General features: G+C 44.9%; 1 protein-coding gene across 1 annotated transcript; it reads left to right on the top strand.

Annotated features, from left to right (window-relative positions):
• Positions 1–169: 169 nt before the first annotated feature.
• Positions 170–14,220, top strand: Srp68 (signal recognition particle 68). Its single transcript, XM_050173551.3, has 10 exons — positions 170–376; positions 1,734–1,800; positions 3,863–4,118; positions 5,088–5,204; positions 6,972–7,184; positions 8,107–8,316; positions 9,123–9,335; positions 10,176–10,391; positions 11,383–11,508; positions 13,890–14,220. Exons 1-10 carry the CDS (start codon positions 286–288, stop codon positions 14,118–14,120), a joined length of 1,740 nt encoding a protein of 579 aa, XP_050029508.1. The 5' UTR covers positions 170–285; the 3' UTR covers positions 14,121–14,220.
• The last annotated feature ends 3,329 nt before the right edge of the window (positions 14,221–17,549 follow it).

Raw genomic sequence — 17,549 nt, forward strand, 5'->3', positions numbered from 1 at the left:
GCTGTTTATGTCTGTGGTTAAAATTGTTACATTTGTATAGTAACTATTTATACCGTGACTTCATTTTGAAATTATCTTTTTAACGTAATTATAACCTGGAAATTACTGTCACCTAGCGGTGAAGTTACAAACTGGCCCTCTGTGATGTCTTCGTGCGCTTGATGCGACAGTGCTGCCAGATTTTACAGGCCGCTCCACTTCCTCGTCGTGTGTGTCTATGTGCGTGCGTGCAAAAAAATACGACAAGTTTGTTGGGTCCTGTCAAGTTTTAGAAGCACCGACACAATGCCCGCCGAAGTCGAAAAAGCGCCGGGGGACCAGGCCAGCGAAACCAAGCCCGCAGAGGAGCCTCCCAAGACCGTACTGACCCTCGAAAGTATCCTTGAACGCCGGCTTTCCTGACGTGACGGGCGTCGAACCAGGGAAACCTCAACGTGGCACGGAATTCGCGGCTTAAATCTGGAGATTGCGTGCCAGCGATAACGTTAGATTGGTGCTCTTCCATCGCCGCCTTTTCGCGAGCTCGCTGGGTGGAGGTGGTTTAGCAACCGACCTCTGGAACTTGCGCGTCGAACGGCGCGTGCTTTCGCTGGGCTGTACAGGCCATATGTTACCGCTGTGATAAATTACCCGGCGTGAATGCAGTTTCGGATAAAGTGCATCACCTCCTGATGCCGTCGCTGTACGACGCTAGAACGCCGCCAATTCGCCGCCTGTACTGTTTTCGGTCTCAGACTCTGGCATCCGCAGACGTGCGAATGGATCGATTGTGTTCTATGTCGCCTCTGAAAACAAGCTACAACGCGATAAATTTGCACTTGGAGGTTTTCACAGCACCACTTAAAACACTTTTTTTTTTACACCAGATATAATTCCCCGCCTACACCTTTCGCAGTAACCGGCATGCAAATGTCGAGCCACCGTATTGTCTTCTCAGAATTATTTGCCAGAGGTTTCACCTTATAGCAATCGTACTTACTTTACGCCGACGGCAAGTATGCACTGACCGTTGGCACCGTGTCAGCCAGTTTTTTTTCTTGACTTACGCCCACAACTTCATTTTACGAAGCCGAAGCATGTGTCATACCTGCCTCGTGCACGAACCTCGCGATAATAACTCTTCCTGTACAACTTTCGTCTGTCAACAGCGACTTCTGCTCAGTTTCTTGTGTCCGTGAGGTTACAGGGACAGCAGATGCTGCATGTCAGATTGTTGCACTGTTACTGTAGTGCCAAAACTGTTCATGCAATATATATATTCAAAAAAAAGTTGTAACAATAATTTATGAGCGTTGCTCCGCACAATAAGAAACCGCTCACTGACTTTGCCTGGTGCTCTTGGTTCATCGGAGACATACGTCACTCTTTCAACAGTGGAAGCACCTACCCTGGCGAATGCTTGCTCTGCCATATACACCATCTGGAAGCTACATATTGTGTAGCTCCAGCTTCACTCGCTATCTCTTAATGTCTCGCATGCATGCACCTCTATTTTTTTTTTTTTTGCTTTCATATGTAATCTTAATATCCCAAACATGTGGTTCCTAGTACTGGGTCTTGTTGCAAAGTATTTAGCCTTATGGGGAACAGGACATCTCTTGTGTCAACACAATGTTTGCTGTTGCTATGCTGTTAGATGCTCCACAGTGGTGACTGGAGCAACGAGAGAATAGACAAGTAGTATTGCCTTGAAAACTTGAGAATTGCAACTTTCCTTAGCCTTGGTTTCGCAGTCCTGCAGATAATAAAGGATGCTCAGCAGAAGCATGGGCTCAGGCATGGAGACTACCAGCGTTACAGGTACTACACTTGTACTATGTTCTCTGTTGCCAAACTTGTCAACTAAGAAGCTTCCTGTGTTGTTTGTTGAGCACAGGGTGAACTGAAAGGAATGGGAACAAGTCTAGCAGAAATAATAGTGGAGCCTCAGTCTATCCCCACTGTTTTGACGAATCGACAACTCCTCTAGAAGACAACAGTTATTGGATATCACTGAGGGGGTTAACATGCAGTCTAAGAAAAATTTGCACCTTTGGAGCTTGTCCCCAAACAATAATCGTCATCCATTCTTTATATACCTTCTTTATGCAACACTGCACTCCCGGTACTTTCAGGTCATGAACGGTGTGCACATAGCGCAACATGGTGTTCCTGACAGGAAAGTATAGCGAGTGTAGCGTTTTAAAGGAAAAAAACGTATACAAGAAAATTGTTTGGGAACAAGGTAAGCCTCAAAAGACGTAAAAATTTTTTAGAGTGTAGGCTCAGCTACCTGTGGGTCACGAGTAATATGAGCCAGTCAGGTTCTCAAAGGTTTGAAAAGGTGGTGTAAAGAGTTATGCTAACTCCAACTCGTTACATTGGCTTTGATGAACTTTTTCATCTCTCTCCCCACTCTGCTCTCCTAATGCCACATACCACTGTGCTGTTTGACTCTCTTGCTACAAATTCTGCTAATAATGGCTGTTGCTGTATTGACAGAAGACATTTTGTGGCATTGAAGCATTGGCACCCGGCACAGGCTCTGCTCATGTTTCTCCTTATTTCTTGTCCAAGACAGGCAGTTAAACTTGTAAAGCACAACATTATAGGCATTAACCAAAGTAATTTTGTTTGGCATTGTCATTTCTTTAATCGAAAGCTTTTGGAGCACTTGGTGCAATAGAAACTCAATATGGCACCCCCATTTTGTGCAAACAGATGGGTGAAATGTATATTTCCTTAAGCGCTATAAATGTGTGAGCTATCGCTTGCAGAGGTCCACAATCTTTGCTAACTGTTTTTTTTTTTCTCAAAAAGCAAACACGGGCCTCTTATGAGATGCATGAAATCAAAGCTGTATTTGTCTGCAATCAAGCTTTGATTTTATTATTGTAACATTCACGCTGTAAACGTGTATCTATAAAATACAAATCAACATCTGTTAATGCCTTGTACATTTACACTCGTGGTACATTTATTACCCAGAAAAGTTCTCAAAAGCTGGTGTTACCAACTCAAATAACCAGTGAACACGAGCATGTACGCTTTGGGCACTACCAAGCATCAGACTTGAACGGATATTTTTGTGTCGGGTGGGGCCCACTACGCACTGTCATGGGTCACAGAACCTGCCTAGACTGCTGCATCTGTTACACAAATTATTGGTTGGTTATCCTGACCTTTTTGCATCCATATCTTTGTTCTGCAGCTTGCCTGATTGTTCCTTGCACCAATATTATGCTGTTGGCATGAAGTTACATGGACATAATTCATCCAATTTTGTCGCTTCACTCAGTCACTTATCTTTTGCTTTTTCTACAATTCTTTTGCAGTAATGCTTAACCGACAAGCTGATTTTGCCACACCGGTTTATCTGTGTGGCTATCGTGGAACTGTATGTATATATATATATATATACACACACACACACACACACACACACACACACACACACACACACACACACACACACACACACATAAATAAATGTTACAGAAGCATTGTGTCGGTGTAATGTGTGGATTTACCATATAGCATATCCCTGATGCTGCCACCCATTTGCAGTTTACGTCTCTCATATTAGCGTTCACAATGAAACGACTGAAGTCTCAGCACAGTTCAATCCCCACAGGCCTAGCTCAGTGGCTACGGCATTCTGCTGCCGAGTGTGAAGTCGCAGGTTCAATTCTCGGACGCACTCTGATGGAGGTGCATTGTAAAAACGCTTGTGTACCACGCTTCTGATGCACGATTCAGAACCCCAGGTAGTCAAAACTAATCACTTGCACCCCACCGCAGTGTTTCTGATAAACCTAGTGTTGCATGGCAATTTTAAACCCTTGAATCGATCAATCAGCACAGTTCAATTGCTTTTCTTCAGGGGCTACTGCAGCAGGCGTCTTCGCCGCCTGCGCAAGTCGTTGCACTTCCTGCAGGGCAACAAGCACCGGTACCAGGGACGCGAGGTGACAGATGAGCTCCTTGGGGGCGGCGATGCCCGGTACCTGCTCATGATCGTTGTCCAGTGTGAGCGGGCGTGGGCACACGCCATGCAGCTGCGTCAGGAGGCCAACACAGAGCCGCGCAAGCGGTTCCACCTGTTCGGCCGTCTGCGCAAGGCTGTCAAGCATGCACAGGTGAGCACAGGCTTGACGATGGGCAGTCACTTGGCTCGGCCACATTGTAAACCATCATATCGGCATACAAAGCTTACACATCATCCTCCACTTGTATTACGGTGTTAGCAAGCACCTTACATTTCTGTTACATCCTTACTTTGGAAGCTTTTGAACCAGTTTTGTGTTAAACAAACTTCACGGATAGTCCTAATAAGTGGCAAGCCAGTAGAGTTTGTAATTTGTTTAGCAATAATTGTTATAGTGAGGCACCGAACTCAATCTATAAAGATTTCTTAAGACGTTCAAGCTGTCAAGACATGCCCTTTTGAGCAACGTACCCTCATCACTATGCACTATAGAGAAAGAGAGAGAGGGAGAAGGAAGGAAGGAAAGGCAGAGAAGTTAACCAGACTGAGTCCAGTTTGCTACCCTATGTGTGGGGAGGGTGAAGGGGGAGTGTAAGAGACAGAGAGAACACGAGTCTATGTCGCACTTTCAAACTAAAATTAGAAGCAGTGCACTAGCAGACAGGGCAAGAAAATAGGAAGGTTCCTTAAGATAGCACCAAGAAAAGAGCGATATCGACATACTGTGACAGACAGCACTTTCTGTCGCTAACCAGGTTAAATGGACAAAAGATTAAGGATTAGCATTTCAGAACTCTTATGATTTCTTGATTACAAATATTGTATGCCTCTATATTTTTTTTATTTGGAGAAAGAAAAGAAAAGTCTTTCAGGACATTAGCCCCTTGCTTTTCGCCTCGCTTTGTCAGTAACCAGAGTTAATGCCTTTCGTCACAATATCTAACCAGATAAATATTTGTTGAAACCTAAAGTATGTTTCTGTAACACTCAGAGGATTTATGCTTGGCTTCACCAATGATGCATAGAAGTAACAGCAACCAAACTCCGCGAGTACAACCGCATTTAAAGAACTGCCACAATTTCCGAGTCATTTTCCCATCGCATGTGTTTTCAAATGCAGGCCTTGGAAGCATTGTGTACAGCATCGACAAGATGTGATGCTCGCTGCAAGCTGGAAGCACAGGCCTACTGCGCTTATCTGGAGGGAACCCTGCACACTGAACTGCAGCAGTGGAAGGTGAGGGTTCCACACACCTATTAGTGTTCACACTAACTGTTTGACGATTAGCGTTAACACTGTGTGTTTATTACACAAGCTTAACATGCAGTGTGGCACTCTCGGATGATATGCAGCCATCGGCACCTGTAATCGTGATACTTAAACCTAGACACTAAGTGTAGTGTGAAGTTTATCCCATGTTCCAGTGCTTTGTGTAGTAAAGCTTGCAAGAAGGGGAGCATAGTTCTGTTTACTGCAGTACATAAGCTGCCAAATATAATTACAATAGTCAAACTACTCACTAAAAGCAGTTGCTCAGAGGCTTTACGTAAACGTGCTCTGAAAACGGTGAACCTTTCCTGGGCAATATAATGTCCAGCCTTACTGCGCTTTAAATCCTATGTATAGCTCTTTTCCAACTACAAAGCAAGAATATGGAATTGAAAGCTAGGTATACCAACAGGCAAACCTCTCCGGTGTGCATTAAAACAATATCTGCCTTTAATTAAGAATGCAAGTCTTTCAGCACAGAAGAGGCGGTTCTGGATTTGGCAGCAGTACAGACTTTAGCTTTGCTTTCAGTTTTTTTATAATTTAGGACTGTTTACCACTCCATTCTGTAGCATCCTCATGGACCTTGAAGGTATCGAAATAAAATAAACAAAATTCACAAAAATGCAGAATGCCCATTTTGCTTGAGTGTTGGCCAAGCAAAATGTGAACCAGTGTCTCCCAGCAGGCTTGTTGTTTTGTTGATGCTAGCCGCACCCAACTGATAACTCTGCATTGGGCTTGCCTGAAACACAAAATCTGCACTACTATGCAAGAATTGAGTGCATCACTTTAGAGTTGACTAAGCTGCGAAAATACTGTGCTTGTGCTTCATTTCCTTGTCTTGAGGTAAGGCCCTGAAACACTTTTTTTATAAAACCTAAATCGTATGCTGGAATGAGTGCACTGTTTTTCCAAGCAGTGTACTGTGTTCCTGAAAACATTTGTTAGAGGGACCAATAATGAACAGATATGCAACGAGTGCATTGTCTACTTACCCTGTTCCCCCTTCAACTCATCAATTCCTCCCAATTGGGGCAGTGCCATAGGCAGGAAAGAAATAGGATGGATGACACATTCATGCGGGAAGCAGCATAAACCGAAGCTTTCTTTGATGTTTGTGCAAATGTAAAGCAACTGTTACACGTACGTAGCGTTAGTGATGGAAATATTTGTACAAGACGGCATATGTAGAATGTAATTTCATGCAGACATGATATACCAATGATGCAGATGAAGAGCAATGTTTATTCGAATGTAGTGCAACCACGTAGACGTTAGTACTCTGTTCCCATTTTGCTCACTTCGCTCTTTCACCATGCTCGGCTACTTCTGTTGCCTTCTTTTACTTATCTGTGGCAAACTTGCCCAGTGACGAAAATTGTTGTCTACTTGGCAAGGCAGCAGCAGCCAGCACCCACCAATGTGGTGGGGTGGAGAAGAGGCAACGAAAGCATTGCATTAAAAATACACCAGCCTCGAAAGCCAGAGGAGAGAACAAGTGATCTACTGCGCAAGATTGTGGGCTGCCTGCTGCGTGGAGTGTAATAACATGTTTCACTTGCATCTTCATGGCAGCATTGTCTACAGACAGGGAATTTTTGTTTTCTTACCATGTTCAAAAAAATGTTTCAGCACTCCTTTAAGGCATCGTTTGTCACTGAAACTGCCTTTTATGATGCGTGTGATGTGAGCAGTAGCTATCATGAACTTTTTTCCTGCTCTGTTCTGCAGGAAGCCATGGAGAGCTTCAGCAAGGCGCAGACCATCTACGAGAAGTTGGCCCAGGCTCTCGGAGAGATTCCACGTGCCCTCTACCAGCAGCGGGTGGACGAGCTGAGCCCAAGCCTGCGCTACTGTGCGTACAACATCGGTGATGAGACGGCCATCTCGGACCTGAAGCGCATGAGGCTTCAGGGCAACGTTAACATGGGCAACGAGCTGGATGTAAGTTGACCTGCCTTCGTTTGCTCGGCCCATAAACAAGCAGTAGGCATACCGTGGAACTCCGATTACAGTATAACCTTGTTCGTACGTGTTGGGGAAAAAAAAATGATAACAAATGTACTGACTGACCGGGAATACGTACGATCCAAAGTCACCGAAAAATTTGGCATACTCAAGTGTAGTTAAAATCAGCACGATGCCTAGCGTTGCATGAATCGTTGCCACATGAGACGCCGACGTTTGGCGAATGGGTAGAGCCCGAGTGGCCTGAGATGCGCATTGCCGTTTTTGCGGCTTCTACAAGGTTATGTTTGTGCTCCTCGAATTCAGTCTAGGTCAGCAGCTGCTTGGACGGAGTATTTCGGCAAGCAGTTTTGGCGTGCCTACTTGGCAAGAACCATTGCTGCACAAGACACTGACGCAGGGTAGCGCCCGAGGGGCTCAAGATGTGCATGGTGTTTAGCCTATTGCGTAGTGTTTTAAGACAGTGACAGGAAACTGAAATGAAATCAAGCCGGTGGGCGACGCCGGAGTGCAATGCTGCCAGAGCAAAACATGATGGTCACTTTGCAGTGCCTGCAGCATGGAACGGTGTTACGTTTGGGTTATCGCCAATTAAAAGCATGCAGTACGGTTTCAACGGCAGTACGCCACACGCATTGTGAAACAGATAGGGGAAAATACTTAGCTCAGTAGGGTTGGCAGTGATAACTGTGAATGCGACATGCGATGGCGCATGAGGATCATTATGTTGAAAGGGATTTCACTGCGATCTCTGTCCTGAAAGGTCTGATTGCCTGCGTGACTAACGTCTTTAGAGAGATGCAAACTGAGGAATATAAAATGTGAAAAGACGTGAAACAACGTACTGTAACGTAGTCGTCGTGCTTGAACTGACAAACCAACACGCACTGTTCTGCAGCACCTGATCGAGCAGGCACGTGAGAAGCAAGCAAGTAGCCTGTCGGAGGTGACGTGGCTGGGCCGCACGGTGCCTGTGCGGCACGAGAAGGTGCGGCTGTTCCTGTTGGCTGCACAGGAGGCGCCCCGCGAGCTGGCGCAGGCACCCGACATCGAGGCCAAGATTGCCGTGCACGAGCGGCTGCTCTTTGACTGCAAGGATGCGCTGCAGGTAACGTGGCGTTCCAGTGCTTCATCATATTATTGTATCATGCACACATTGTTTTTCGCTATTGCTGTTGGTGAGCTTTGTGTGTTGCTTGATTTTCTGGGTGCAAGCTTGCCCATTAAACAAGTTAGCACTGATGTCACTACAACGGGGCAATATTGTAGCTGCATCTCATTTATACGCGTGGTTGCTATCTTTGATGAGTTTTTATTCATTGTGGGTTATCATTTTCCCTATTTAGTTCCTGAATCAGATATACCCTAACGTTAAATCCAGTTAAACCTCAACATAGCAAACACAGATATAACAGATCATTGGGTATGGCAATTTCAATCTAAAATATGTGATCTCACCGATATCAGCTTGCATGCTTCTAACAAATATCAGATATAGCGAAAGTAATTTCATGCCAGATGAGGCTTTGTTCTAAGAAGGTTTTTACTGCATCAGGTGCACAGATGGAATTCTCAGTTTTGATTGTTGGTGGATGTGAAAACATTAGTGTACTGAGATTTCAGGGCTTGTTAGAGAACATTAAATGGACAAAGTAATCTGGAGACCCTCCACAACCTGACTCGTTTTTACTCGCGTTAGCCAGCGCATGCTCCTATTCATTCCCACATCCGCTCATGCCTTTCGTTATTTGCAAATGCTCTGTGAAATGAATGTGAAGCAAGCATAAGTCGGTGTACTCGTGAGTGTGCAGACCTATGATATAGGCACAATAGCTGCCACTGGTCACATTACTCGACATGCACCACATTGTGTCCCGAGCGTAAGCACGTGATCTCCCGGCTTCGACTGACCAGCTCCTGCGTGAAGACCTGCGTGCCGAAGGAGGCGGTGGTCTTCAGGGCAAGGGCCCGGTGTCTGCACTGCAGCTGCTGCACTCGTACCTGATGTACCTGCGCCAGCGCACCACGGTCGAGCGCAACCTGCTGCTCATACGCCAGCTGGCAGAGAACGAGTCGGGCCCCAAGAAGCCCCAGGACCTCGTCCGGCCGTACGAGATCATCGTCCAGGTTAGTCTGCGTGACCATGTACAAAGGACACTCACAACAGCGGGCTGATAGTGAGTCGGACAGTTTTCCTTGCTTGTAATACAATGCTAACTTAGTGTTTGAGTAGTGTACGGCCATGGAATACGAAAACTGGTCACACTTAATGGAAGTAGTAGGTAAGGTGCCTCAGTCCCCTGCAGTAGGCGATACAAAACATCATTCATTTCTTCAACCTCTTCTTCCTCTATTCAGTGTACTCTGCAGTCCTTTCACAGAGTCACCATCCTCTGCCCCAGGAATTGCGAGAGTCTCAACTAAGCTTTGACCATTTGTGTGACAGTTATGTCTGCATAATTTCTGATTGCTGTCGGCATTTCCCAAGTAGTAGTTTCTTTGAGTGAATGCTTCAGCTTGACTCAAAATTTAATGCAGATTTGCTAGTGTGCTTCTGTGCAATGAATGCTACAGTTACACAGTGCTCATTGTTATAGAGGTGTTAACAGGCACTTCGGTGACTGGTTTCATAAGTCACACTATTGTTTTCCTGCACTTGTTTTGTTTTGCATTAACTATTGCACTTGCCTTTGCATTAACACCTATGTACCGTCATTGTGCTAGGCTGCGCTAACGCCATCACCATGCAGACTATTCTCATGGCGCAGTACATAGAACCTTGAAACATCTCAACAAAAAAAAAAGATGAAAAAAAAAGGTAGTGTTGTTAAGCAGCATCCACTATTCTGAGAATATATTTTCAATGTTTTTTGCCTGCAAAGGTATAAATTAAGAGACAGTATTAACTGAGAACATGGCAGCATCAACATTGCTTAATTGTGCCCTCCTTCTCCACTGTTGTCGCAGTGCTTGGGTGAGATGCTGCAGCTGCCAGGCGTGGAAGAGGGCTCAGACTTTGCCGAGCAGGTCCAGGCGGAGCTGCTGCTGTACAAGGCGCACCGGGTCCGTCACATTGGGCAGGCACTGGCTGCGGCAGGCCGCTACCCAGAGGCAATGGCGCTGTACCGGCGCGGACGCGACTATGTCCAGCAAGCCCTCGCCGTCTCATCTCATCTGAGCAAGGCAAGGCCATGCAAACGCTTGCAATTTGTGCACGCATGACTATAAGGCTTGGGCTTCTTGGTAAGACAGGTCGTACTCACGAAACGCACAATGAAAAACACATCATATGAAGAAACAGGCAATGTCAGCAGACATTGTCTGCTGACATTGCTCGAGTCCCTCAGATCCACTTCTCGCTTAAGGAATCACAGCCGTAGAAAAGGACAAACAAGAAAAACACTTGTGTGTTTGTCCTTCTCCATGCCCTCTCTTTGTGTGCACCAGGAATCTACTCCAGGAGTACACCAGGAGCGTAAATCCACAAAGCTTTTGAAGATAGGTCACAGAGAAGGACAAACACACAAAAGCACTTTGCACATTTATCCTTTTCTATGTCCATACCTTCTTTCGTGTGCGTTTTGCAAGTTTTTCAAGAGCATGAAACCGCAAGCTTTTGATGCTGTAGCATTCAGTAGCTGGAAGATAAGTAGATGATGACCTTGTGTAGATAAGCTTGTGCACACAGGTACGAACTGGCTTTTCAATCTTGTGACAATGAGAGGGAGCGGATGTTGTGTGTTCAAACTAGTATTCTTGATAGAACACAATGCCAGTCCAGTCAGCGTGAAGCAGTTGTATGTGCTTGACATTAATGGACTCTTTGCAACTACTACATCATTCCGCATGTATACATATAATCATAGATGTGTGTTTGACAAAGAAAGTGAGAATGTTCATGCATGGTTTCAGAGGTCTTGCCTGCTTATTGGTTGGAACATGTTTAAGCTATCACATGTGGCATTTTATTGCCACTTGTTTACCTCAAGCTTTCACTTCACTTTCAAGCTTTCAGTGCAACATACTCATCGTGGAAAAAAGAGAAGGTTCAACAATCATTTAATGGAAGGCTGCTGCAATAATTTCAATTCAAGAAGACTAGGATACCGTGATCACGGAAGCTGTACCATGATAATGTTGATAACGTAACAACCACGTCTTATCTCTTGTGCAGGAGGCAGTGGCTTCGTTGAAGGAGCTAGATGGCATCCTAGAGGGCCAGGTGTACTCGGTGCATGCTCAAAGCATTCTCGGATCAGAGGCTGAAGCACCCACACCTGAGGACAATAAGGAGGTTCAGGTGGGTAGCAGGGTGTGCTGCACTCAACTGTAATGTCTCTACACAGTTGAGTGCCTCTACAACAAACGCCTTTACAACTAAATGACCTGTGTAATGAAGGAATTATTCTGTCCCGGTTTTATTGTGAGTGGTGCAATGCGTGGTCTTTATAAAGAAGTGACCTGAATAGCAAATGATGCCTGAGGCTCCGAGCACATCGTTATAAAGGCATTCAACTGTATTTCAAGAGGAGAGGGAAGTTTTGTTGAAGGAAAGGCAGAGAAAAAAAATTAAATTATGGGGTTTTACGTGTCAAAACCACTTTCTGATTATGAGGCACACCGTAGTGGAGGACTCCGTAAATTTTGACCACCTGGGGTTCTTTAACGTGCACCTAAATCTAAGCACACAGGTGTTTTCGCATTTCGCCCCCATCGAAATGCGGCCGCCGTGGCCGGGATTCGATCCCGCGACCTCGTGCTCAGCAGCCCAACACCATAGCCGCTGAGCAACCACGGCGGGTGAAAGGCAAAGAGGTCAGCTTCACTAATTCCCACTACTCCCTCCACTAATTCGACCTTGACGGGACCAACGAAACTGATGGAATTATCCGGCGGGTCGAATTAGACAAGATGCAGAAAAAATGCCAGAACACACTGCTGATTCATTTGATATTTCCCCCATTATAACATGCCCCCAAATGAAATGCGCGCCCATTGTCTATTGTACAAAGTAGAACACCAATGTAGAGATGACATTAAAGCTTCTAAACAAAATAGAAATCTAACGCACATTTGACCTTTTAGCAATAAATATGGGCAAGGGTCTAATATATGTTGCACAATGGCGACCGGTTTCCTAAGTCAGCTTCGCTGCACTATTTGTAGTCGGCTTTGCCGCAGTATATTCATGCTTTGCGGTAAGGCGTACTAACGGTGGAAGAAGGTCTTGTTATTGTGTCCCATTGCACCGCGCAAGCAATTTCCGGCCCAGTTTTCATAAGAGAAAAAAATGGCTCATGTTAGAATCTGGTAAATACTGCAATCAGACATTGTGAGCTACGGTTATTGCTTGGAATTGGCTGAAAATAAGAGTTTTCGACAGGAGATGACGTGTCTTTAATGCATTCACTGTCCCCTAAACTCCGCCGAGACAGACGCTGCCACTAAAGGGGTCACTTTTCGGGTCACCATGGAGTTCAGGCATGTCTGTGCTGACTGGTCAAGTTCGAATTGTCCAGCAAAGGCCAACTTCAGGATTGAAAGAACAAAAGTTTGGGCTCATAGAAATGCATGGGTGTAGGCTGGGACCTTCAGCTTAGATCGATTTAACCATAAAATTGAATTAACCGGGGCCAAATTAATGGAAGTCTACTGTAAATGTCACGCTTTTAGTGTATAGTAAGACACGAACTTGAAGTGATGGCGTAGTCCACTGGAACGTTCTACCCGCAAAAGTAAAACGGGCAGCAAATTTAGAGAGATTGAAACTGTATTTTCATGATCTCCTCCCTCCGTTTGATGTTACATTCACCGCATGCTTTTTCTTGTGCATTCAATTTACATGTAGATCTGCAGTCTTAGCTTTTGCTTGTTGTACATCCTGCATTGTCAAGATTTTTTGTACTGTATTCTCTAGCTCGTCTGATGTAAAGGTACCTGCTTAGTCTAAGCATATGTATCAGTGCCACCTGTATTTTGCGATGCTTCCTGTAGAGAATTTTGTTTTGGATATCAACTAGCCTTGAGATAGGGATCCAAGTGCATTTTAACATGTTTTACTCTATGCAAGAAAGAAACTTCAATTCTCATCTTGCTTCACCTATTTTTCCATTTTTCGGTGAATGTACTCTTGTCATACTTCGAGTGCGTTGTTTTCAATAATCTCTGCCAAGATTCGTGTCAGTTAACAAAACGCTAGCTACAATATTAGAAATGCATTTACTTTTGTACTATAAAGGAACACCTCTAGGTGGCAGCATATCGAACAGGAGTGTTGCAACTTGATGGCATATAAAAATTTGATAAGAAACTGTTCAGGTAGTTTAATCTTGCTTGGCAGACCACTCTTAGTTTGTGGGTAATTAGCCTTTTCCTGGTTTCGGTTTTACAGCGAAAGCTGTATACGACTAACTTTCCGTGGTTATTTTCGGCGTCCGGCAACAGAAACGGACTTAGCAATTTCTAACAAACCCGTACTGGTGCAGATCATTGCATCAGAGCTCACTTCAAGACTGCACCTTAGAATGCTTATGCTCTTGTGCTGCCGGTGCATTTTTTGTGCACAATTCAAAGGATGTATAGTATTAACATGGTGGCATTGTGGATTGCCGAAATGCATGGCAGTCAACACCAGTGTACCTAAATGTCCTTAACTACTGTACTGTCCTGCTTGCTTTTCAGTTACTGGTAGACCGTCTGGACACTTACCTTGAGGACAAGAGTCTGACATCCTCAAAGCCCAACATTGCCGCCTTTCCACCACCATTCGAGCCCATTCCATGCAAACCGCTGTTCTTTGACCTCGCTCTCAACCATATCGAGTTCCCATCGCTTGACGACGTTGTCGACACAAAGAAGGGCCAAGGCTTGACAGGCTTTGTCAAGGGATGGCTGGGCGGATGGAAGAAGTAGCCTCTGGTGTTTGTTTAAGTACACAGTGTGCTTCACCTCTCGTTCTCAGAGTTTCACTTTGTTTGAAAACACTGTGCCTGAATAAAATGACAGAGCCACCGCTCAGTTGTATTTACTTACTGCTGCTTCTGCAGGTGTGCTAACTCGTTTTGGACATAATCTGCATAAAAGGACATTAGGAAGTAACACTCACTGACCAACGTCAAGGAAAAAACATGCAGGACACTATGAATGGTAACATGCAGCTCAATAGCTGAAGTTGTTTGCTTTTGCTTATGCGGGCACGAGGCACTTCAAAAAAACTTTTATTTTTCTAACAATTGGAATAGCATTTGCACAGTTAGTGTATTTTCACCAGCCGATCTTAAAAATGAAATGTTTTTTTGTATGATAAATTTTTTATGACATCCAAAACAGGATGTTCTTTGTGTAGGGCCTAATTAGCTAATTTACAGCAACTTGCACAGCAATGTGCAGCACACGGAATGGATTCTGAATGTTCATACTGTGTCGTGAGCTATAAATGGTTTTAGGCTGTATTGAAGCGAAGTTGCAGGTTATCAAAATTAGTCATGACAAATGCCCAACAATATCTTTCTATTATCAAGGTGGGTATTTTGACAACATATAACTTCACTCAGAAATGGCCTAAAACAACGATTTTTAGCTTGCGACATACTGTGTACATTCAGAATCGATTCAGTGTGCTGTACGTTACTGTGCAAGTTGCTTTTAATTAGCTCATTAGGCCGTAAACAAAGACCATCATCTTTTGGATATCATAAAAAAATATTTATCATAGGAAAAAAATTGCATTTCTGAAATCAGCTGGTTAAGATACATTAATTGTACAAAATTCATCAAAATTGTTTAAGAAAATAAAGTAATTTAAAGTGCCTTGTCCCCTCTTAAGCAGAGATGACTTAAGTGTTCAAGAGAAGTGCAGAGAAAATGTGGGAAGGGGGCATCTCGAACCCCACTGTTCTGTCCTTCCCTGTGTTTTAATAATTTATAATCTCTTAATAATATGATGTTTAAATTAGTTAACTTCTGGGGTTTTTAGTGGCAAAACCATGATATGATAATGAGACATACCATAATTGGGGGCTGAATTCTGACCACCCGGCTTCTTTTTAACATGCACTTAAGTCTAAGCAAACAAGTGTTTTTCAAATCTAAGCAAACGAGCTGACCTCCACCAAAATGCAGCCACTATGGCCTGGATTGAACCCGCTACCTTGAGCTGAGCAATGTCAACGTCATAGCCACTGGGCCACCACAGCTGGGAATCGTGTTTGTTGTGTTATCACTGAGTATAAATGTGGCACCATTGGCATGTTTGTTTGAATGGCTAAAGGAGTATGTTCGCGAAATAATCATTCAAAAAGATGATCTGAAAAGCTTACTGTGACATGACTATCTGAGTGTTGTGCACACAGCTTATATGTGCTACACTGACCTGAGGGAGTGTGTTGGCAATACTGAGAAGAGGAAAACAGCTGGGGAAAAGCAAAGTAAGTGAAAGTATTGTAACATAAAAAAAGGGCACACCTTTTCCTCCATCAATTTACTTTAGAAAGGCAGCAACCATTCAACCAGAAAGACAGTAAAGTTTTGATAATTTGTGATAATTCTTGTATGCCTTGAAAGCACAAGTACAAAATATAGAATGTGGAATATACGAGGCAATCGAACACAGTGGAGAGTTGCGAGTCCATTATTCTGATATATGCAATGGCGTTTGCGGATTACTGGGTTACCAGATGCATAAGCACTTGTGGTCGGGTCGGCACCACCTGCTGGTACAGCTATTGCAGTAACCAAATATATTCTGCTTCTTGTATAACCTGCTTCTTCAATAACTAAAACTCTGCTTCTTGTATAAATTTTCGCAACATTGTAATCAGGAACATGCTGCCCTTTCAAATATATTTTCAAAGTTTGTATTGGCTCACAAATCTCGGCGGCGTTGTGATCATGTAAAAAAAAAACAGTTGCTCCCAGAGTAGAGCAGCTGTGATAAAGGGGTGTTTGAAGAGTTGACGGCTGCGCCGGAGCGTGAGTCATTAGCGAGGATTCCAGCTGCATAGGCGCGCGCTCACGCCACGCGCGCAACCAATCAGAGCAGTTTCGCTTCAACCGAGAGGGAAAGGGCAGGAAAGGGTTTCGCTCGCGCTGCGCCGGCTTCGTTTGCATTCAGTTCATTCTCAGAAAAACGGATGGGACGGCCGCGCGTTCCCCCGAGGAACTGGGAACCTTCGTCGAGCTGCGGCGAGAACTCCCCCGTGAAAGGGCTCGCCGTCGGCGTGCTGATCCAGCCTAGAGCCACCCGAGCCCAGGCACTCCGACAGCAACGTGAAGATCCCTAGCTTAGGGAGCGGGAAACCGAAGCAATCCGGCACCGTTACCTGCGGCACCGTTACCGTTACTTCGCCATGCGACGCATGCAAGACTCCGGAGGGCCAAAAACCCGTTACGCGACTCTTCTGAAGTTAGCAATTGGCATCTAAAATAAGTTGTTTTTGAATTATCTTTCCTAATTACAGCCTGAAAGCGGCGCGTCATCGTTGTCATGCTACGCAAAAACTTGTTTTGCCGCCACATTGTGATGACAGTGACGATGACGCTGGCGAAGACAGCGAGCTGTTGCTAGCACCATAGAGTTTCCTACGGAAACTCTATGGCTAGCACCAATTAAGAACGCGGTTTCGATTTCGTGTCTGATTGTAACCCAAGCAAGTTGTTTTTGGACTATGTTCTTGTAAAAGACGCGCGCGTTAGAATGGGGTAAATTTTGATAAATATCTGTAAAGCTGCTGCATCGCTTCGAAATGGGACCAAGACATGTCGAGAATTGTCGGTAGGCACGTCGGTAGGAGTCTCGTCCGTACGCAACTGTTGATCAATCCTTTCTATATGGTTGACCTGTCAATTGCGCCATGTTGCGCCTATGTAATAACCAGGCGCATTGCTCGCTCTCATCATTTGCATGTTGACGGGCGTTTCTCTCGGCGTGCGTTGTCCCTGTTGCGCTCGCGATTTGAGATGTTACAAGAATGCCAATGAGTCACGTGGCCGTCAGGTGTTCGAATACGTACTTGAACACGAACAATGGCTGTGCAGTACACAACGCCGAGCAGAGAATGGCCGAACACGTACTACACCTTTCCCGCCCCAACTTTCAGAGCGAAAGCGTATGTGAACCGCGGCGCCGTAGGCATGTGCAACACGGACCAGCCAACGTGCACAAAGCCTGTAAACTGCAGTTGAAGAAGCTGCACAAGCTACATTTATGGGGCTTCAGGCCCCCTTCCCTGAAATTTTTTCGGGCTGTCATGCACTGCCGACCAAAACAACCCCCGGCGCCGGAAATCGTTCCGGATTTTGTCTAAGATGTCTATTTCACGCTCGAAAGGACATTCCAGCGCG

Source organism: Dermacentor andersoni, chromosome 8 (genome assembly GCF_023375885.2).
Source record: "Dermacentor andersoni chromosome 8, qqDerAnde1_hic_scaffold, whole genome shotgun sequence".
NCBI classification, from domain to species: domain Eukaryota; kingdom Metazoa; phylum Arthropoda; class Arachnida; order Ixodida; family Ixodidae; genus Dermacentor; species Dermacentor andersoni.

Excerpts from the sequence above, each read along its gene's own strand:
- Srp68 (XM_050173551.3), top strand. The coding sequence starts at position 286 with ATGCCCGCCGAAGTCGAAAAAGCGCCGGGGGACCAGGCCAGCGAAACC. Across the intron at positions 4,119-5,087 it reads AGGCTGTCAAGCATGCACAG|GCCTTGGAAGCATTGTGTAC; the intron begins GTGAGCACAGGC and ends TTTCAAATGCAG. Across the intron at positions 11,509-13,889 it reads AGGACAATAAGGAGGTTCAG|TTACTGGTAGACCGTCTGGA; the intron begins GTGGGTAGCAGG and ends CTTGCTTTTCAG.